We start from the raw sequence: 24,336 nt of genomic DNA, 5'->3' as shown, positions 1-24,336 counted from the left end.
CCTTCTACTAGTCTTGTAGTGCCTGCCGAAGTTTTTACGCACTAAAATGAGACTTTTTAGGCAAAAAAATTTCGCGACCTGGAAGTATTTGAACTTAATTTTGGGGACCAAATTACTTTATTCTTTATCATATTCACGACACGTTAGCTACACTCTACACACGGTTCTAGCAGGGAAAAGAGGAAGAAACAGCCGATATGCAATATACATATTGTAGAGCATCAAGATCCAATCTGGACGGTAATGCATGCATGGTGTTTAATATATTTCTGCAGAATACACGGATTTTGTAGTTTTTTCATAAATATTAAGATTTACAGAAAAATAACTTTTTTAATAATTCTCGAGACGAGTGAGAGTCGAACAATTGGGGTCAAGGACCACCTGAATAAATATGGAGCACTAGTGAGGTTGTACACTAGTTTGGCGATTATGGTTAAGGCTCGGTGATGCCCCAGCTTCACCTCATCTTTCATTCTCACTGCCTCTGTTTCTTTATTGATTGTCCAGTTTCGTGCAACAACCAACACGGCCATTATTTTCCATAAAACTACAAACGCAGACTGTTGGATGCTTCTGGCTCACATTTACTCACCATCAACTCCCGGATCTCCATTATTATTTTTCACATTTTCTCATCAATTATATATTCGGGTGATCCTGAAACTTATCTACAATGCATCTGTCCCTCTGCATTCACAGAACTCTAGAGTTAAACAAACAAGAGCCGTGCTCTCTTGCCACCCGTCGTGACAAGGACATGAAAACGCTGACAGATTAAGTCATGGGCGGTTGTCCCATAATTGCTGCGTTCTTCGATGAAAATTAAGATCAGATTGCTTAAGATAAAATGAGATTGCTCTTAGTCTCTTCATTATTTTCTACACTGGTAAATTAAAACGTATATTGTATTTTTCACTCTGCTTATACTCCCTCCGTCTCAAATATCAAACTTTATTAGAGTTTTAGAGAACATGTAAAAAAATAACGAATACCATTCAATAAAACGGAGGGAGTATTATATTTTTATTTATAGGGCGGCACACGATTCAAATTCACACTCGATGCGGTCCATTTTATATGTCAACCAGATCTCGTTTGCTACAATTGAAAGGGGTCCGCTCCTTGTGATTTGAGAAGACTATGAAGGTTCGTAAAGCATCGTTCCCCTGCATCATTATTTTATCAGTTACAACCTTTTCTTTGCCTCTTAACTTTTTGAATCTTGAAAAATTGGTTCTGCGTATATTTATCAACTTTGACTGGTACAACAACTTCTTATATCATCGTTCCACTAATATTTTTGATAGTAAATTAATCATGTTTGAATCTTGAGAGACTAAATATTGAATCTGGGACCAGGGATTGAACATGTCTGTGCTCAGATTTGTGTGACAAGGCACGACTTGTATCTCCATACTCGCTGCATGTCTCCATACCTTGTTGCATGTCCCCCACTTCTATAACTATACATTGCTCGATGTTGTTTGTTGGGGATGTTAAGATTTAGAGTTAATTACACTTTGTAACCCCTAGATTCGCTCCAAACGTTATTTAGTACCTGAACTTTAAAACGTGACAATATACACCCTACACTTAACATTCTCATGCAAGTTGTAACCCCTAGTCACTATTCCGTCAAAATCTGCCGTTAGTTTTAACTGTTTGAAAGATCACAGTGTGTATATTACTTTCTAACAGTTACTTTACCTTATGTGACCCCTAAAAAATTATGTATTATCAACGATGTAAAAAAAATTTAAAATAATTTTTAAAATATATGACCAAAACCCGATCTTATTATCAGCAATTCCATCGTTTATAATGGTAAAAACACAAAACGGTACGGTCTTAAATAGGGGCAGACTCAAGTTTAATTTTTGCGTAATAATTTTTAGAAAACAACGTCCAATAAATATGTAAAGTAGCCTAAAAATATAAAATCAATTTTTGATGAGTTTAAAAATAAGTGCTTTTTGTTTAAAGTGAAAAAGTGAAGTGAAAAATTAGAAGCAAGTTAAGACTTAAAAGTGACGAATATGTTTGGTAAAGAAGTAGGAGTCATAAAACAAAAGTTAGTATAGTTTTTTATATGTACTTCTTGACTTTTTACACAAACAAATAAGTGCTTTTAACTTATAAATCTAGAAGTCGGGTTTTTAAGCCCCGGCCAAACACCCCATAGTCCTTCGCTCCGTCATGCTATTTATTTGAAATTAAACATATGCAAAACAAGTAGTAATAATACTTATTTATAAACGTAAACAAAAAGAATTACTCACATTATTTGAGTTGTACTCGACGATACTTTTGAGCATAAAATTCATCTATCACTTTGTCAGTATCAATATCTTTAACGTATTCTATCTCAATGTTTATAAACATAAAATATCTAAGTACCATTCCTCCGTTTTATTTCAAATAACCGACTTCACTATTTTTATAGTAGACAAAACCCATTTTGCAGTAAAAGTAGAAACCGACGGAGTTAAGACAAGACCAATCAAACTTTAGTGTGTTGCTTTTCTTGTATCAATTAGTCGTAAACATAATTCAGAGTTAGTAGACAAATCCTAAAATTTATCATGCCTAACCACATCAATTATGTATCTAGTTGAAGTTTTAGATAGTACATCTCTTGTTGACCAAAATCAGTAGGATAAAAAATTGAGGTAAGGGTATAAATCTGCTCAAGGTCAAACAAACTAAAGTTGTTTTTCGTGAAAGTGGTGAACTCAATCTCAAGAGCTCCATTGCATTATTATTGAACTGGTAGTAACTCTTCCTACTGAAAATCAATTGCAGAATTAAACATGTCATAATAATAATGATGCTCAATTGATATATAATCTCTCTGTCACACCGAACAGATACCTTTCATATAACGAGCACTTATTTTTGGTACATCAATTGCAAACTTTCACAATGTATCCCAAAAGAACATCAAAACCCTCATTTCTTAAAAGTTGTAGCAATTCTTTGTTGTTGTAATAAATCAAATGATTTAGTTTGTAGGCTCGACAAAGCAAATTTGAAATAGCCATGATCTTATGCATCAAGTGTAGTACAAATAAAAAGTTAAATGATTCCAGTGCCTTTAAAGAAACTATAGCTTTCCTCCGCATAAAGTTTGAAGAAGTACTATAACTAATGATGTTCTCTAACACAACAATTATTGCACCATACTTATCAATCAAGCTACAAACTGAATTAAAGTGAGAGCTCCACCTGGTACATCCAGCTTATGGTATTCAACCATTTATATTTTCTTTTTCATTTGCATATTATATTTAGGATGCTTAGATATAATATTTTATATGTGTGTTTTCTTTTCAAAAAATAAAGTTTTATCATCTAAATGACTACGATCATTGTGCATGTCCAACATGTTGAGGTGTCCAGCATCTCTCTATCTCGAAATATGACACTAGCTGCTAGCTTGCTACATTATAAAAGTTATCGTGCGCCATCTCCAACAAGTAGCTACTTTTGGTGTAGTGGTAAGCACTTGGATCCTAACAAGTGGTATCAGAGTGGGTTAGGGATTCGATTCCCAGTGAAGGTATTTTATGCAACCATATTCTCCTAACAGTGACTTGCTAGTACTGGACCCAGTGAAGGCATTATGTTCAACAGATGAAGGACTATTTATGTGGAAGATGCTAGGGAGAGATTTATTAGTGGTAGCAGATGTGGCGGGGGAGGGGGGATGGGTGTTGGGGGTGTCCAGCATCTCCCTAACTCAAAACATCGTGCTGGCTACTACACTATAAAGGTTATACTTGTGCCGTCTCTAACAAGTAGTTGTTTTTGGTGTAGTGGTAAGTGCTTAGATCCTAACACGGTATTTTGATTATATAATTTATGTATGAAATGAACTCCTTGCTCTGGCTATTGTATTTTGATACAATTCATGTACACGCATCATATGATTTTATAAATAAAAGTTTTGTTTTATAATTATTTTTTTATACTTAATTTCTTTAATAAAGTAAGAGACGTAAATGTCAAATCTTAACTGATAAGCGTGCATTTTATCTTAATATTGTCCCTATATTTTAGTTATTTTGTATTTAATTGGATTTTTTATTTAATAAATATTAATGTTTTATTGTAGGATGCAAGGAATTCTAATTAAATATGGATTGGAGTTTAAATAGCAAGACTTGGAGTTTAATTCGAATAAAATTCGGATTTTAAAGCTAGCTGCGCAGCATTCACTGTTTGGGTCATATATGGAGTTCCGTAAGTCCAAATCAAGTGATTCAAGAGCCCACGCGAAGCTTAGAACAAGGCCTTTAATTCAGAGGTGGACTTGCATTTTTATCCCAGTCTAATCAGCCCAGAATCAGAGTCAAAAAGTCAACTGCGAATTTCCACTTTTGGAATTCTATTCTGATTCGGAAATCTCCTTGTATTTTCATTAATTCATTAAAAAATACTTTTAATAGAGATATTTTGGGGATTAGTATTCAGACCTAATTAGAGAGTGGAGGCTCGAGCAAGAAGAGGAAGCAGAAGCGAGACGGAAGAGATTTCAGCCATTGAAGACATTCAGTGGATTTGTTCCTTCATCTTTTTGTTTAGATTTCTCTCCTTAACTCTTGTTATCATGAACATGTGCTTCTTATTCTTAGTTGATTTTGGTACTTTCAGTATGAACTAATTGTATAAAGTTGGGATTTTTATGGAACCCTAGCATGAGGATTTTGGTGTTTTGTTAAGAATATTGTATGCAATTTTGTGATTTACTCATTCAAGTGTTTTTCATGTTAATACTTGCTATTGTCTGATCAACTCTAGTGGGTTATCGAGTTAATCATAATACTGAGAGGGTTATGATTAATTGACACAAAACTTGAATGGTGCATGATTATATCTTTTGATTATAATTTAGTTACGGTATAGACATATATTGTGACCATGCATAGCTTTGTGAATTGATGCTTAATTGGATTCCGAATATTAAATTGGCATAGACATATGTTAGTTTATTTGTAGGAATTACACCATAGTGATTTCGAGAGAAGCCTATGACCATTGAATTCTAGCTAGTAAATTGTGATTTGCTGCAGTATTTCGCAACTCTTTTACCGATATTCTTGTGTTGGGGGGAAGTAATTATCCTGACTTATCTTCTCATATTTGAAACTCGTTAAGCTCTTTAGTATAATTTTAGTTGGTTAAATTTAGTTTTAATATAAAAACCATCAATAATTTATTGTGTTCGATAATCAGACTGTTAGAGATTATTTGCGATTAATACGTATCGATAGTCCTTGAGGAACGATATCTGGTATTTATTACTATATTACTTGTTTGCGATTGTGTACACTTGCACATTAGTATTTTACGCAACAAGTTTTTGGCGCCGCTGCCGGGGACTATTTTAGTTATTAATTGCGAATTTGATATTCTCACAGTTTGGTTTTTGTTACTTCTGTTCTAACGGGAGTAAATTTTTTTGTGTTCATCAGGTCTCTTTGTGCATGAGCAAAAGACACCCAGTGGTATTTGCTTTTGATCCTGAAATTGAGCGAACATTCAATAGAAGAAGAAAAGCACAACGCAAGATCAAGCAAACACTAGTAGCTATGGATGACAACGTTAATAATGGAGACATTCCAGCGGGTGCATTTATTGTGGATGATAAAGATCGTGCTATTCGGCAATATGCGGCACCCCGTTTCGAAGATTTAAATTCGGGGATCATAAGACCCAATATTCAAGCAACACAGTTTGAGTTGAAGCCGGTCATGTTCCAAATGCTTCAGACTATTGGTCAATTCAGTGGGATGCCTACCGAGGATCCTCACCTTCATCTTCGTCTATTCATGGAGATTAGTGATTCTTTCAAATTTCAAGGAGTACCTGAAGATGCTTTGCGCTTGAAATTATTCCCTTATTCTGTGCGAGACAGAGCTAGAACCTGGCTAAATTCTTTACCGGCAGGATCAGTCACAACATGGAATGATTTGACAGAAAAGTTCTTGAGCAAGTATTTTCCTCCCAATATGAATGCAAAGCTCCGGAATGAGATCAATTCTTTTCAACAGCAGGATGATGAATCTTTGTATGATGCATGGGAGAGATTTAAAGAATTACTCAGAAAATGTCCTCATCATGGTATTCTTCATTGCATTCAGATGGAGACTTTTTATAATGGTCTCAATGCTCAAACAAAGATGGTGGTGGATGCATCAGCAAATGGGGCTCTTCTCTCTAAGTCCTATAATCAGGCTTATGATATTCTTGAGACAATTGCTACCAACAACTATCAGTGGTCATCTTCTAGAGCTCAAACAGGGAAAAAGGTAGCTGGAATCTATGATGTGGACTCTATAACTTCGATGAAGGCTCAACTAGCATCTATGGAGCATATGCTCAAGAATCTGAGCATGGGCAATAATCAATCGAAGGAGCAATCCCTCAGTTCACAGATTAATCAAACCAAGAATGTTTCTTGTGTATATTGCGGTGAGGCTCATACTTATGATAGTTGTCCTTCAAATCCAGAATTTGTCTTTTACATGGGAAATCAAAATAAGGGTGGCCCTTATTCAAATACTTACAATCAGTCATGGAGGCAACATCCTAACTTTTCTTGGAGCAACCAAGGGGCGAATTCTGGAACTTCAAATGGCAACGTAAAGTCCAATTATCCACCCGGATTTTCTCAACAAGCACCTCGGTCTAATTCACTTGAAAATATGTTGAAGGAGTACATCATCAAGAATGAAGCTAGTAGATCTCAGACTGAAGCTCTGGTCCAAAGTCAAGCGGCATCCTTACGAAACCTAGAGAATCAAGTTGGGCAACTAGCTAATGAGCTAAGGAATCGACCACATGGTACTCTCCCTAGCGACACCAAAAAGCCTAAGGGTGTTGGGAATGAACATTGTAAGGCCATGACATTGAAGAGCGGAAAAGTATTTGGGAACGCTACTACTGATGCTAAATCGGATGATTCTGTTGAACCGAGTGGCAATGAGGAAAATTCTGAAGGTAAGGAAATCGAGAATGACAAAGTATCTCCACCAAAGGCTTCTTCTGAAAAATCACACATTCACCCACAACCTCCATATCCTCAGCGGTTTCAAAAGCAAAAACAGGATGTTCAGTTCAAGAAATTTCTTGATGTCTTAAAGCAACTTCACATCAATATTCCTCTTGTAGAAGCTCTTGAGCAGATGCCTAATTACGTGAAATTCATGAAGGACATTCTTACAAAGAAGAGAAGGCTGGGGGAGTTTGAAACTGTAGCTCTAACGAAGGAGTGTAGCTCATTCTTGCAACATAAATTGCCTACAAAGATGAAAGATCCAGGGAGTTTCACTATTCCTTGCACTATTGGTGACTCTTATTGTGGGATGGCATTATGTGATTTGGGGGCTAGCATAAACTTGATGCCTATGTCGGTGTTCAGAAAATTGGGGATTGGAGAAGTTCGTCCTACTACTGTCACTCTTCAACTAGCTGATAGATCTCTTGCTCATCCAGAGGGAAAGATTGAAGATGTTCTGGTCAAGGTAGACAAGTTCATATTTCCTGCTGATTTCATCGTGTTGGACTATGAGGCTGATCGAGAGGTTCCCATTATCTTGGGGAGACCATTTCTTGCTACAGGAAGAACTCTCATCGATGTGCAAAACGGAGAGCTAACTATGAGGGTTCAAGATGAAAAGGTGACTTTTAATGTCTTTAAAGCAATGAAATATTCTGATGATGTTGAAGATTGCTCAGCTATCACTTTATTTGATGAGCTAATTTCTGATAAATTAGACTCTAATTCTTTTCACGATCCGTTGGAGCAATTAATATTGAATGTTTCTCAAGAAGAAGATGATAATGTTGAACTCCTAGCTTGGTTGGAAGCTAATTCACAGGTTACAAAAACTAAGGGACGCTTTGAGTCATTGGATCTGTCGTCAAGGGAGTTCAAGACTCCTAAGCCATCAATTAATGAACCACCAGAGTTAGAACTAAAGGCTCTTCCTTCTCATTTGAAATATGCTTATCTGGGACCTTCTTCCACTTTGCCTGTTATTATCTTTGCTGAATTATCTATTGCTCAAGAAGAGAAATTGGTAGAGCTTCTGAAGAATCACAAGAAAGCTATTGGATGGAGTATTGCAGATATCAAAGGTATTAGCCCTTCTATTTGCATGCATAAAATCTTGTCGGAAGATGGTGCCAAAGGTTCAGTTGAAGGACAACGCAGATTGAATCCTATTATGAAGGAAGTGGTGAAGAAAGAGGTAATTAAGTGGTTAGATGCTGGAATTATTTATCCGATCTCGGATAGTGCATGGGTGAGTCCAGTTCAGTGTGTGCCTAAGAAGGGTGGATTCACGGTGATAAAAAATGAAAATAACGAGTTGATACCTACGAGAACAGTCACCGGTTGGAGAATTTGTATTGATTATCGGAAGCTGAACAAAGCCACCAGAAAGGATCACTTTCCATTGCCCTTTGTTGATCAGATGTTGGATAGACTGGCTGGACGAGAGTATTATTGTTTTCTTGATGGGTATTCTGGCTATAATCAGATAACAGTTGCTCCTGAAGATCAACACAAGACTACTTTCACTTGTCCTTATGGTACTTTTGCCTTCAGAAGGGTGTCATTCGGACTATGTAATGCCCCTCCAACTTTTCAAAGATGTATGATGGCTATCTTTTCAGACATGGTTGGTGACTTTCTAGAAGTATTCATGGATGATTTCTCAGTATTTGGGGATTCTTTTGATGATTGTCTTTATAACTTGGGGAAGGTTTTGGAGCGATGTGAATACACCAATCTTGTACTCAATTGGGAAAAATGTCACTTTATGGTGAAGGAAGGAATCGTGTTGGGGCATAAAGTTTCAAGGAAGGGAATTGAAGTTGATAAGGCGAAGATTGAAGTCATCGAGAAGTTACCTCCTCCTTCCTCTGTTAAGAGCATTCGAAGTTTTCTTGGGCATGCAGGTTTCTACAGACGGTTCATTAAAGACTTCTCCAAAATTTCTAAGCCTTTTTGCAAGTTATTGGAGAATGATACTCCTTTTCTTTTTGACGAAGCATGTTCAAAGGCTTTCGAGGAATTAAAGCGAAGGTTGATTTCTGCACCTATTATCATTGCACCAGATTGGAGCTTGCCATTTGAATTAATGTGTGATGCTAGTGATTATGCCGTGGGAGCAGTCATGGGTCAAAGAAAGAACAAGGTATTTCATCCTATATACTATGCAAGTCGTACTTTGACTGGAGCTCAATTGAATTACACGGTGACTGAAAAAGAGCTTCTTGCCGTAGTATTTGCCTTTGACAAGTTTCGCTCTTATCTGGTTGGCACGAAAGTGATTGTCTTCACTGACCATTCGGCAATCAAATATTTAATTGCAAAGAAGGATGCAAAGCCTCGGTTAATTCGTTGGGTGCTTCTACTTCAAGAGTTTGATATCGAGATACAAGATAGAAAAGGTGTAGAAAATCAAGTGGCTGACCATTTATCGAGAATGGAGTACATTGATGAATCTTCCTCGATGATTCCTATCAAAGAGACATTTCCAGATGAGCAAATGTTTAAAGTACAACTCTCTGATTTTACACCATGGTATGCTGATTTTGCTAATTATCTAGCTACTGGATTGATGCCACCAAATTTATCTAGCCAACAAAGGAAGAAATTCTTACATGACATGAAATCTTATTTTTGGGATGAGCCTTATTTGTTCAAACAGGGTGCTGATCAGATGATAAGAAGATGTGTTCCTGACTATGAGGTAGAAGATATTCTTTTCCACTGCCATTCATCTCCTTCTGGTGGACATTTTGGTGGACAACGCACAGCTGCAAAGGTATTGCAATCTGGTTTCTTTTGGCCTTCTTTATTCAAGGATGCGCATGCCTATGTTGTTAGATGTGATCGTTGTCAAAGGGTTGGAAATATATCAAGAAGGAATGAGATGCCTTTGACAAATATTCTTGAGGTAGAGTTGTTTGATGTGTGGGGAATTGATTTCATGGGCCCGTTTCCTCCTTCTTATAAAAATGAATACATCTTAGTGGCTGTTGATTATGTCTCTAAATGGGTGGAAGCTGCTGCCTACCCCACTAATGATGCAAAAGTTGTTGTCAAGTTCTTGGACAAACATATCTTCACTCGCTTTGGAACTCCACGAGCAATCATCAGTGATGAAGGTACGCACTTTGTGAATAAATTGTTAACCAATACATTGGCTAAGTATAATGTGAGACACAAAGTGGCTACAGCCTATCATCCTCAGACTAATGGACAAGCTGAGTTGTCCAATAGAGAAATCAAGGGTATTCTTCAAAAGGTTGTGAATCCGAACCGTAAGGACTGGTCTACAAGATTGGATGAGGCTCTTTGGGCATATCGTACTGCATACAAAACTCCGTTGGGTATGTCTCCGTACCGCTTAGTTTTTGGGAAAGCGTGTCATTTACCGGTTGAGCTTGAACATAAAGCTTATTGGGCTCTGAAAAATTTAAACTTTGACATGCAATTGGCCGGTGAAAAAAGAATGTTACAACTTGATGAGTTAGATGAACTCAGATTCTTCTCTTATGAGAATGCTAAGCTCTACAAGGAGAAGACAAAGAAATGGCATGATAAGGGCATTCAATCTCGAGTGTTTGAAGTGGGGCAACAAGTCTTATTATTTAACTCGAGGCTAAAATTATTTCCTGGCAAGTTGAAATCTAGGTGGTCAGGACCCTTCACTATCATCAAGGTGTATCCTTATGGAGCTGTGGATTTGCGTGATAATCAAGGGGGTGAATTTAAAGTAAACGGACAAAGGTTGAAACATTACTGGGGAGGTCAAGTTGCTCGTGACAAGACCTCTGTTGATTTGGTGGAGTCTTGAAAGGGTGGTACGTCTAGCCAAAGACGTTAAAGAAAAGCGCTTCTTGGGAGGCAACCCATGATGTTTGTACGGTTAGTGATATATATATTTAGTATTTTTTTTTATTTTTTTTTAGCTAGATAGTTTTTAATTTATTATTTTTACTCCCATAAGATGCCTTGATATATTTTGTGTGAAGTGTTTCAGAAGAGAAAGAAATTTTGTAGATGAAAGAAAAAAGAAAGAAAGAAAGAAATTAAGCAGGGCGTAATTCATTAGAATCTCAGGTCGGCCAACCAACTTTTGGAAGTGGGGCGTCTACAATTTTTGTTTTTCTTACGCATGTTCCAGTGAGAGAGGATGGCCATCCAAATTTTTGTGAACGCCCATTTTTAGCTTCTGACTTCTGCAGGAATGCACTTCAGGCACATCAGCGCCTGGGCTTCCACAGTCCATCTATTAGCGCCTGGGCTTCAATCAATCCATCCATTTGAAGCCCGGCCCACTGAGCTCCGCGTCCAATCTGCTTTGAGCCTTATAACCTTGGAATCACTTGTACCGGCCCAGCCCGTGAAGTAGCCAGGGGTCGAACCCTCAATCTCCAGGAGGAGTGCTCCTAGCTTCTATGTCACATTCAAGCCAGTGGACCACCATATCAGTTGTTTTAATAAGTGGATGGCAATTATAATATTCTGAAACAACTTTTCAGGGGAGTCTTCTTCTTAATCTTTTTTATAGAATTTTTTTTAGTGATAATTATTATAATTATATTATATTATATGTTGTAGTATATTTTTATTCATTGAGGACAATGAACCACTTAAGTGTGGGGAGGGGTTTTCAACAAAAAAAAAATAATTAAAAAATTAGTTAGATATAATTTTTATTGCCTTGTCTCATTATTAGAAAATTCATATTAGTTGCATTAATTGTAGAGCATATAGATGCATGTTTTTTTTAGTAGATCATTTTTATTTTTATTTTTTTTGTGCATTTTCATAATTCCATGCTAGTTAGTTATACCATGTTGACATCCTATGATGATTTATTTTGCATAATGTCTTGGTTAGTAATCTTGATTATATGTGATGTTGTGCATGCTTAGAAGTTGTTTGTGCGGAAATTTTAATTACATTATATAATGCTCTAGAGACAAGATTTTAGGCCAGCTTATTTCTTGAGTTTTAGCTATGAGCCGGGCGTAGAATTTTGATTATTCCCTTTTGAGCTTAGAGTCTATAATTCTTAAGTAAGGGGGAACTTTGATTAAAAAATTAGTTAGATATAATTTTTATTGCCTTGTCTCATTATTAGAAAATTCATATTAGTTGCATTAATTGTAGAGCATATAGATGCATGTTTTTTTTAGTAGATCATTTTTATTTTTATTTTTTTTGTGCATTTTCATAATTCCATGCTAGTTAGTTATACCATGTTGACATCCTATGATGATTTATTTTGCATAATGTCTTGGTTAGTAATCTTGATTATATGTGATGTTGTGCATGCTTAGAAGTTGTTTGTGCGGAAATTTTAATTACATTATATAATGCTCTAGAGACAAGATTTTAGGCCAGCTTATTTCTTGAGTTTTAGCTATGAGCCGGGCGTAGAATTTTGATTATTCCCTTTTGAGCTTAGAGTCTATAATTCTTAAGTAAGGGGGAACTTTGGGATATACATGCCTTTCTAGAAAAAAATAAGAAAAAAAATAGAAAAAAAAAATAGAAAAAAAAAAGAATGTAGTAGCAATAAAGTTCACGAAAAAAAAAATGGTGGTATAATTGACTAGGTTGAGCTCATTAATACTCGAGTAATTAAGTCTGAAGGGACTTTGTGCCTAGTAACCTAAAGCCTTTTATGGTTTGGGATTGCTGACCCAACACTCGCTAAATGGGTATTAGTGCATAAATCTTTAGGGATCTCAACCATTGCACGGTCAAATAAGCCACCTAAATTGCATGTGTGAACAATTTGGTTGGTGAAGTCTTATGGTGGTCGTAACTCACTTACCCTGAGAAGCGTCCCGACCTTAGACCGAGCACATACACACCAAATAATAGGTAGTGAAAAAATATATAGGAGAGGCATGAAAGTTCCTTGGTGACCCTAAGCGAGAGTTGACGCTAATGTAACGGAGTGTTTAAGCATTATTCTGATTAACGACTCATGATTAAGACTCTGTTGAAGTTTGTTGGTCTCTATTTTGTTTCACTAAAGAGCATGTTGAACACACACGATGCACTCCGCACTTGCAATGAAAGAGTAGCATGACTAATATGTGAGATAGATGAAGACCTTGACTGTTGCATTTTCTGAGGATTATATGTTAACAAGGTTGATACTTGCATGATTGGAGTTGTGATATATTCATTTAGTTTGCATTCATGTATTTTGCATATTTGGGACTTGGCACACAAAAAAATGAATTTTGTGGGTATATTCACTATAAACCCTCACGAGACCTTACTCGTCCACTAGAGCTGTCTAGGGGTTTAAAGGGCTTATTGCATATGCCAAATGCAATCGTGATCACCTACGGAAGTGGTACTAGTTAGTTAGTTATAGTTTTTTGTTTTTTCTTTGCCCGAGGACGTGCAAAATGCTAAGTGTGGGGACGTGATAAGCGTGCATTTTATCTTAATATTGTCCCTATATTTTAGTTATTTTGTATTTAATTGGATTTTTTATTTAATAAATATTAATGTTTTATTGTAGGATGCAAGGAATTCTAATTAAATATGGATTGGAGTTTAAATAGCAAGACTTGGAGTTTAATTCGAATAAAATTCGGATTTTAAAGCTAGCTGCGCAGCATTCACTGTTTGGGTCATATATGGAGTTCCGTAAGTCCAAATCAAGTGATTCAAGAGCCCACGCGAAGCTTAGAACAAGGCCTTTAATTCAGAGGTGGACTTGCATTTTTATCCCAGTCTAATCAGCCCAGAATCAGAGTCAAAAAGTCAACTGCGAATTTCCACTTTTGGAATTCTATTCTGATTCGGAAATCTCCTTGTATTTTCATTAATTCATTAAAAAATACTTTTAATAGAGATATTTTGGGGATTAGTATTCAGACCTAATTAGAGAGTGGAGGCTCGAGCAAGAAGAGGAAGCAGAAGCGAGACGGAAGAGATTTCAGCCATTGAAGACATTCAGTGGATTTGTTCCTTCATCTTTTTGTTTAGATTTCTCTCCTTAACTCTTGTTATCATGAACATGTGCTTCTTATTCTTAGTTGATTTTGGTACTTTCAGTATGAACTAATTGTATAAAGTTGGGATTTTTATGGAACCCTAGCATGAGGATTTTGGTGTTTTGTTAAGAATATTGTATGCAATTTTGTGATTTACTCATTCAAGTGTTTTTCATGTTAATACTTGCTATTGTCTGATCAACTCTAGTGGGTTATCGAGTTAATCATAATACTGAGAGGGTTATGATTAATTGACACAAAACTTGAATGGTGCATGATTATATCTTTTGATTATAATTTAGTTACGGTATAGACATATATTGTGACCATGCATAGCTTTGTGAATTGATGCTTAATTGGATTCCGAATATTAAATTGGCATAGACATATGTTAGTTTATTTGTAGGAATTACACCATAGTGATTTCGAGAGAAGCCTATGACCATTGAATTCTAGCTAGTAAATTGTGATTTGCTGCAGTATTTCGCAACTCTTTTACCGATATTCTTGTGTTGGGGGGAAGTAATTATCCTGACTTATCTTCTCATATTTGAAACTCGTTAAGCTCTTTAGTATAATTTTAGTTGGTTAAATTTAGTTTTAATATAAAAACCATCAATAATTTATTGTGTTCGATAATCAGACTGTTAGAGATTATTTGCGATTAATACGTATCGATAGTCCTTGAGGAACGATATCTGGTATTTATTACTATATTACTTGTTTGCGATTGTGTACACTTGCACATTAGTATTTTACGCAACATTAACCTATACTGGAAGCTGATAGAATATAATTTGATTACGGCTCTCAAATACGAACAAATAACATGCAATCCGCGCCAGTGAATGCTGATGAAATAAAGAAGAAAGTAGGTAACAAACCTCCAAAACTGGCATTAATGACCTTTCTTCTCATCCAACTCCGTTCAGCTATAAAAAATGTAAATATGGGGATATACATTAACATATGTGAAGTGAGTTGATGAAATAAATAAATATATATATATATAAATAAAACAGAGCATATTGAGACTATGATATTTGGGTTCAGAATGGTGTGGAACTGTGTATCCACGATCTGGGGTCTAATGGAACAGCGTTTCAACATCTTCTTTGAAGTTGTATTCGCCGTTTTCAAGTCTTGCACCATGGCTTTCGCTTGTTGCATCGACGTCATGTTTTACGGTCACCATAATGATTCCGACATCCCTTTATTAGTTTGATCATTCTAGGGGCAGTCAATGTATCGACGGTGGTAGTAGTTTTAATTGAGCTTCATAAAATCTATATGTGTGTGTGGTGTGTAATCAAATAAGTTTCCATATCATGTATCTGATTGCAAACTTCTTGCAAGTGCATATTTGTGATCTTTGTTTTCTGTTTCCTTCTTTTTAATTTCTATGAATACCGATGAAGATGATGCAAAATGATGGCATGACTGATTAGTCTACCTGAATAATACATGATCTGTCAATTAATTACTCCAAAGTATTACTACTCGCGGGAAGATCAACGATGTATAGAACTGCATAAGGCTCACTACTTTTATTATTTGATATGTAATTGTCTACTATTTCAGCTGCTTACTAACTAAATATTCAAGCTTTTTCAGTTAACTGTTAACAAAAATTCAATGATACTTATAGTGAAAGTATAGACTACAGGATTCCACATCCTATTTATTTAACAAGAAATTTAACTTCAAAAGAAGATATATGGGAAAGTGATAAATTGGAAACTCATTTCAGACTAAAAACCTGAAATTACTAATCCTTGTATTTATATATTACAATCATTGATCCATCATAAACTAATATTTTTATCTATTTAATTCTTACCCTTATATTGCCTGTCCATGTTATCTTTTTTTAACGTCCGACGAACAGTAAATTCTAGCAGCTTTGCCATAGAACTTTATCATCACAACATATTAATAAGGAAATCAGCGGTAACTAAATATTGCGATTTGTGTAGTTTTTGTCATTTATGTCATGCGATTTGTTTTGAGTCATATATAAATAATATGATAATAGTGTTGTAATCGAAGATTGTTCAAAAAATTAGATTATGTTAGTTATTACTGGTGATAGTGTGTGCGCGTACATTACATGTATGATCGAAAAGCATCTAGGTGAAAAAATATTGGCAGAGAAAGAGATATTACCTTTTTCACCATTGTATTTATTATATTTATAAATACACCCCTAACTTCTAGTTCAATATCGCTTTTCTATGGAGTAGAATCGCGCATTCGTGTATAGTATTAGATAGTTGTTTTTATGCGTAAAATAAGCCAGTTTGTGCAATTCCAATTTGATTTGTTACAATAATTTTAGACCTCAAACTCAAAAAAAAAAGAAGAAGTGTTAAAGACTAAAGACGCAAAAAATAATAGCACATACAAGGCACAGAGGATAAAAACACAGACAAGACACATGTCATACAAGACACATGTCATGAGGCCTATATATAGTGAGAAAAGTCTGGGTTAGAAAATATGAGGAAAGCCTTCCTCGTGATGGATTAAAGAATATTATTGAGAATATGCTTGTTCCATTCTCAATACCTAAAATATTGTAAGATAATAAATTTTGAAATATAAAAAAGTGATTTTTTTAACTTTAACGAAGTTGCTTTATATTCAGCACATGTACTTAAATAGTATCATGGTTGAGTATGATGCAGGATATTTTAGAGATTAGTTGTGCTTTCTCGTTAATAGAGATTCATTTTCTTTGACGAAAAATTTATAGTCGAGTAAGATCATGCTTGGAGTCAGGGTTTTAGAACATCTCCAATAACCTCTTTATATATAATCTCTTTATATAAATTCTTAACTTAAAATTTGAAGAGCAAGTAGAAAAAAGTTACTCAAAAAGACTCTAGTAACTCTTTAAATTACTGAGGGTCTCTTCTCTCTCCTCTCTTATGAAGAGCTCTTGTACTTTTATGATTGCATATTATTTTTAATAACAAAAAAAATAGATAAAAAGTGAATATGAAGACTGAAGAACATTATTGGAGATGAATACGCATTAATTTATTGAGAGTCAATACTTTATGATATATTTAAGAGTGAATCAAGAGTCTATCGAAAATGCTCTTAAGCGAAAATCTACTACAATTATATAGATGCGTAAACCATATGTAAGGATTTTTTTCATAGTGATGGATAATTTGGATAATGACCGACAACGAAGGGGAGAAGATAGAGAAAGGCCCAAGCGGAGGTAAGCGCCCGGAAATAGGCAACAAGATACGCGTTCATACTTGATATAGCCATCATTGCTCATCATCATTTCTTCCTGGTATACTCTAGTAGTATCTGTTTTTGGTTCCTTATCCAAAGTCCATGAGTCGGTGACATGATAAGATTCGTCTCCGCAGTTTGGCTAACCACTACCTCGTCGACTTGATGCATATAATTTATATTTTATACACGAGTTTTAAACCCAAATTTACGTGGATAACTAATCAATTTATGATAAATCGACATAAAAATTCTAAGGATGGGTGTATACATCCAATTTTGGGGGAGTAGTATTATCTAATTTCCTCGATATTTATGGTCATAAATAATTTAAGATGTTCGCGATCTAGGATAAACCGTACAATTCACAAGATTTGAACCAAGCTGAAATCGACATGTGGTTTGAAATTAAGGTTTAATTATTCTGGGAATACACCGTTTATGAATTCATTTCAATTATACAAACAAATATACATTATGTATAAATCCGTACAACATAAACACATATATAATATATTATAGTTATGTTTATATATTTATCACTAGTTTATAACCCGTGCAATGCACCGGCGGTTATAATATTTGTTATTTTATAGTATATATTTTCAATTTAACTAATTTTGTGTTGAAAATAAAATTATGATAGAATAGTTTTGTTAAATAATTTTTTTATCTAACAGCTGAATAAATTTTTTAGTTAGAAAATCTAAAAAAAATAATACGTTTTAGTTAAAAAGGTAATTACTATGTTGCTCGATGTTATTTTGGAAGATTGAGTTGTTTTAGTTAGAAAATTATAAAAAAGATAATATGATAACAAATAATTGTTTATAGAGATAGGCTCGTATTTTGGCTCAAATACCGACCGACCAAACTTTCAATGTTTAATATGTTAAAAAAATAATTGTTTATATAGATAAGCCTATTTTGGCCCAAGTACTGACCGACCAAACTTTTAATGTTTCGGCTTTAATAGTATATATATAAGTATAATATAGATAAATATGTTATCTTGTTATTATAAAGATAAGTTGTCATCAAGATATATGAATATTTTTCGTATTTATGTGTATAATTTTAAAAAATATTATATTAATACATTAACTAAAATAATTATGATCATTAAACATTAATTATTCATAATTTAAGTGGACTATTTTAATAAAATATTAATGAATAATGTTACTCTTAGATAAATAATTGAAGAATGAAATTCAAAATATTAAAGATATGGTTTTATTATAAAATCATGCTAATTTTCATAAACCGCAAACCCTACTGATCGGAACCGATTATAATGAGTTAAACAAATAGTCGATTTAATTGGAAAAAACAACACGATTATCCGTTTAACTCATTTTTTTGTTTCATAATGAGGTTGTAATTGACAGTTCGGGAGTTTGTACCGGCTGGATTTCGATATTTGAATGAATTATTCGCTTTTCGTCAAGGAAAAAAAATGGTTGAACATATGTCCGTAATAACACATTTTTAACATATTACATTTTTCACTCCAAATCAATAAACACTTTATTTATTTACACATATTTTAATATATTTATTTAAAATAATTTTATAAATCATTATATCTTATACTCCATCCAATTAGGTCTGTCAATAGATCGGGTTCGGATCCGATCAGCTTAAATCTATATCCATACTCATTTATTTTACCGGATTCGGATCGGACCGGGACCGGATTTTTTACAGGCCGATCCATATCTGAATCCGTTAGGATCACGGATCGGATATCCGGATCCATTTAACTTTTTATTATTTTTTTTGACTAAGATTTAAAAGCTCTGGTAGTCTGGTAACTCGTTTATCATAATAGTGAGACTGATTGTTTAAGGAAAAACGTAAACATATAGGAGTTCAAGTTTTGTCTCAGAGTATTAGCCCATCAGGCACCAAGCATAAATGTTACTGAACCACTATCACATTTCTATGTACACCGGACACAATTCCCACTGACTGAAACTTTTGAGGGAAGCATAAACTCAGCTAATACATTAACTTGACACATATTAGTCTCACTTATTAGGAATATAATATATTATTACATAATATATAATATATATTTATATTATATATATTAATATTAACCAGATCGGGTTATAAAACGGATCGGATCATACTAAATCCATATCCAATCCATTTATTATCGGATTTTTTTAATCGGATCGGATTTTTTTCTCCTTAAATCCATATCCGTGCCGGAAAGAAAAAGAAGAAGGGGGGCCGGTGGTGGGCATTTGGGAATGTCGGCCGATCGGGTGTCTTCATTCAAGCGACGATACAAAAAAAGAACGAAACGAAGTGATTTTCGCTCCATTGACAGGTCCTACATCCAATCAACCTAAATTTTACAATATATTCGTACAAAGTTCAGAACAAAATAATAAAAAAAATTACTTTTATACCGTGAGATACCTACAAAAATTAAAATGATGCTAATCTAGAGATAGAGACAGAGATGACAAAAATACGAAATTGCACCGAATTTGGGGTATGTTTGGCTAAAAATTTAAGGGCTTATTACAGGTTTAGTTTTTTCCAGAAATATATATAAAGTTTTTGGAAGTGTTAAGGAGGCGTTTAATAATAAGAATTTATTTACAAGAAGATAAAATTTCATATATTTTTTTTGAAGTTAAATTTTTATTTCTAAAAAATAAATTTAACCATACACCTCCTTTTTTTTTTTTTTTTGAAGATATACACCTCCTTAATCAATCCGCTGTCATTTGAAAAAGGTGACGAAGGGGATTTGTATTGACTCTCCCGTTTCGCACCGCCACGTGTCCCTAGCTAGCTGTAAGCTTTTCTCTTACAGTACATGAATGGAGCCTTTTGTATGGATTTATACGGAAACAGTTTATTTATATCGTTTATATGATAAATTTATAAATCATTTATAATTCAGAATTTAAGAAGTTGAAAATCCTAACATTAACTTACTTTTACTTTTTAAATTTGATTTTACAAATATATAAAGGATAACTTTAAAAATAACTTATTATTATATTAATATTATCTATATTCAATAAGTTCTAAACATCAAAATATTTATTTAAACACATAAAGATAAAAGTTAATTCTCACTTATACATACATTACTCTATTGACTTTTGACTAGTCAAATTAATGATATTTGACTCAAATTAATATATATAATTGAAAAAGAATAAAAGAACTATATAATTAGAAATTATATTTAATCTATTTTAAGATTTAAAATTTTATTTTCTAATATAATAAATAAATGTTTTTTAGTATACAATTAAATATCGATCATTTTGACTTCTTGAAAGTCGAAAAGAACACTTAAATCAAGACGAAGTAATGAGCAAGTACAACAGTGTCGTAGTTGGAGTCTCAAATATAATATAAAAATGATGTCCTAATGATTTAAGACATGTTTATATAAGTTCAACTCTAACCATGTGTTTTTCTTAAATATATGTTTAATATTTTATTATTTAAAATTCTCTTACATCATTAAAATATAATATAAAATAGAGAGAAAGAGGATGTGTATAAGAATTTATTATAAAAAATAGGATATGGTAAGGAAAGAAGCGCCCTATTAATAGGACTTGAAAAGGTTGTCCTCCAAATATATTGCATCCCTAAAACATTGTGGATCAACATTTTTCATTAAATGTGTTAAATTATGACTTAAGACATGTATCTTTTATACTCCCTCCGTCTCAATTTATAGGTCCAGTTTGAGAAAAAAAATTGTCTCAAAATACTTGTCCCTCTCTTCTTTCAATACAAATTTATCTTCATATTAATTATGATTTTTTTGAAACTCAACATTATTCTCATTTCTCAATGCATTAGATCCCTATATTTATTGTGATTTTTTTGAAACTCAACAATATTCTCACTTATCAATGCACTAATTAATGACACATGAGATAAGATTCTATCTAACCAATTTTTTTCTTAAAATGTGTGTTTATTCCAAAATGGACACGGAAGGAGTAATAAATAATAAGCCGCGACACACCCTCTTGCTAAACAGTTTCAACTCAAAACGTAAAATATTACTATAATTATTTACAGCTGGTAGTTGGGGTCTATATAAAGAAAGGAGATCTAGGAGAACTCAACACTAACAAGAGTCCAAGATATTTATTTCTTTTACACACATCTCCGAGTCCACCTATAGTTTTATACAGAGAAGGGAGTGTTGAGATATTACTACTCGCTAGTACTAAATCAAGTGTCGTTGAATAAAAACAAAGAAGATGGGGGCGCTGGATCATATTTCTGATATGTTTGATTGCTCTGGCAGAAGCAGCCATTCCAAGTACAAGAAACGCAAGCAGTTGCAGGTACCTTTTTATAAAACACACACAAACACACACATCTGTATACTGTATGTGTATATTTGTCAGTCTGATACATGCCGTATGCTATGGCCTCTTTGCTTTTTGATCTTGATTCTTGAGTTAGATCTGTTGTTCTGTCTTTGTGTCAATACATGAACCGTTTCTTGTGTGTTTTTCGGCCATGTTTATAGCAAACCTTGTGTCAGATATTCATGTTTTAAGTTTGTTTGAGTACGTATGTGTTTAGTGAAATCCTAGGAAACATTACTGTTTGTTCCGATCAGTTAAACACTGACTAGTACTAGTTGTGCTGATAAAGATCATTAAACTGAACTTTACTTGTTAACATATTTTGAGAAAAAATGATTCAGATTTACCTAGTAATTTGTTAGAATTAAGTTTTTAGGGAGCCTAAGGCATTGCTTATTTACAGAAGTGCAGATTTACTATTTTTTTTTAAAAAAAATAAGTAATTTATTTATCAAAAATAAGATATGCTAAACGGGAGGACGTGCAGGAGTTGAGAGTTATACTCGGCCTCTTTCCTGGGGGCTTCCTTACTTTTGTCGTGTTTCCATAAAAACTGTTTTCTCTTTACATCGGAAGGAGAGTATTTGGTATTTACTGGTGGAGTAGTAAATATTTTTGGTTGCATCTTAAAGAGGAGGTTTCAAGAATGATCCAGCCTCCCTGGTGGTGGCCCATGCACCACATGTTTCTTGGGCCCCGCTAGCGATATTCTTTTGTATACTTTAAATTCTTGTTTGTTAGCTTATAATTTAGGGTCCATGCTCTCTTTGGTTGATAAAAAGAGGACATAACAGAGATACAGCCATGATATGCTAAGCTGGATGCTCCATCATGCACAACTTTAGCAACAAAAACTATAACTTTCTTTAAGGATTGATGCTTTTGATCACTTGAAAGGTTAAAACAAATTTTAAACTTATTAACTTCATAACTATGGTAGTACTTCAACTTTGAATTGTATCTTCATGCTAATCAATACAAATATCAAACGAGCCGCTGATTCCAGAATTTTAAGGTCCCACGGTGTCGTGACAATTTATATTGATTCACAAGCTATATTCTCATTCAGTAACAACCAACACATTAGTGTGCATCATTTTGATTTGTTTAATTTCAGCAAATCTTGGAATTTCATGTGTATTTATTAACAATATAGATTCTTTTATTTTTGGGTAGTTTTTTTTTATGTATTTTAAATATCGGTAAACCGAGAGGTGGGGGTCTTAAACTCTAGACCTCTTCTGGCACAAGAAGAACCTTTTGTCACTGCTCAAACACTTGACCTTATTTACCAATTTTGATTTGTAGTACGGAATTAAAAACACAGTATATGATATATGCTTTGCCCTTAATTTTACTATGCTATTATACGTTTTTTTGTATGATCACATTGCAACTTTTCCTGTTATGTACTTGCTATTATATTTTAAATTAATTATTTCCATTCAAATGTTAATGATTGAAAATTGCTTGTGTGGGAGCAGACCGTAGAAGTTAAAGTGAAGATGGACTGCGAGGGTTGTGAAAGGAAGGTGAGAAGATCCGTGGAAGGAATGAAAGGTGTAAGCTCAGTTGATATCAATCCTAAGCAGCACAAACTCACTGTTGTTGGTTATGTAGAACCAGAAAAAGTGGTGGCACGTGTGGCTCATCGCACAGGCAAGAAGGCGGAGCTTTGGCCATATGTCCCATATGACGTCGTTGATCACCCTTATGCCCCCGGTGTGTACGATAAGAAGGCTCCAGCAGGGTACGTGCGTAACACTGAGTACGTGGACCAGCGTACCTCCCAGCTGGCCCGTGCCAGCTCTACTGAGGTGAGGTACACCACTGCCTTCAGTGATGAGAACCCCCAAGCTTGTGCTATTATGTGATCATCAACAGTCCAATGTGAAATTTACTATGCTACTGCTCTATACATTTATGTGTTGGTTGTATGTGTTTTAGAACAGAAGGACAAAGGGTTTGGCCTTGATGTAATAACTATTATCTAGCCGGTGAATGTATTATTGCAAAAATTTATTTTGAAGTTTAAGATTTGCTAGACAATACAGTTTTGTGGTATGAAGTTTTGGTCTCTTTTACCGCTTTCATGTACATATCTCATGTGTATTTTGGTCGGTTTTTCAAATTATGGTAATTAGGAAATTTCTTCATAGACAATGTTGAGTAAATAAGTAGACTGCTTGTTTGTTTAAGTGAAGCCGAGTCTGTTTTTAATTTCTACTTTTCTTGACCCGTTTATGTAAATAAGTAGAAGCACTTTTCAGAAGTTGTAAATACTAGTCATTCTTTCATAACTTCTACGTTTTTAAGTTTGCCCAAACAGTTTCGATGATATCCTCTGTTTGGTAAGATGTGGATATTGACATAAGGGGACATTGAAAAGATTTTAAACGAATGGCTTTGGCTATGTCTTTTTCACCCACTTGCTATATAGGTTGCTTTAGGGAATGATAAAGCTTAATGTTCCAGGGCCAAGATTTAATCATGGTTTTGAAGACGGGATAATTGAGTGGATGTGAATTTCAAACAGGAAATAATCGACATGCCAACTTTATAAACCATAAGGCTATTCAATTATTTCGTTTAGGCATGAAACTATGAAAGTGATGGTGTTATGAACGTGCTGATTGTCGTGATTGTAATTGAGAATGTT

The 24,336-nt window shown here is 34.2% G+C and overlaps 1 protein-coding gene and 1 non-coding gene across 2 annotated transcripts; one reads left to right on the top strand and one right to left on the bottom strand.

The window, feature by feature from the left end:
- Window positions 1–6,023: 6,023 nt before the first annotated feature.
- Window positions 6,024–6,130, bottom strand: LOC135149999 (small nucleolar RNA R71). Its single transcript, XR_010288354.1, has one exon. It is a non-coding gene; the product is annotated as a small nucleolar RNA R71 (small nucleolar RNA).
- A 15,255-nt stretch (window positions 6,131–21,385) lies between these two features.
- On the top strand, window positions 21,386–23,745 carry LOC108217056 (heavy metal-associated isoprenylated plant protein 26). Its single transcript, XM_017389930.2, has 2 exons — window positions 21,386–21,650; window positions 23,162–23,745. The coding sequence occupies exons 1-2, from the start codon at window positions 21,564–21,566 to the stop codon at window positions 23,549–23,551; spliced, it is 477 nt and encodes a 158-aa protein (XP_017245419.1). The 5' UTR covers window positions 21,386–21,563; the 3' UTR covers window positions 23,552–23,745.
- Window positions 23,746–24,336: the final 591 nt, after the last annotated feature.

Source organism: Daucus carota, chromosome 1, assembly GCF_001625215.2.
Source record: "Daucus carota subsp. sativus chromosome 1, DH1 v3.0, whole genome shotgun sequence".
NCBI classification, from domain to species: Eukaryota; Viridiplantae; Streptophyta; class Magnoliopsida; order Apiales; family Apiaceae; genus Daucus; species Daucus carota.
The sequence above is the reverse complement of the archived record's forward strand: the minus strand, read 5'-3'. Positions and strand labels throughout refer to the sequence as shown.

Coding starts and splice junctions, on each gene's coding strand:
- LOC108217056 (XM_017389930.2), top strand. CDS start 21,564: ATGGGGGCGCTGGATCATATTTCTGATATGTTTGATTGCTCTGGCAGA. Junction 21,651..23,161: donor AGAAACGCAAGCAGTTGCAG/GTACCTTTTTAT, acceptor GTGTGGGAGCAG/ACCGTAGAAGTTAAAGTGAA.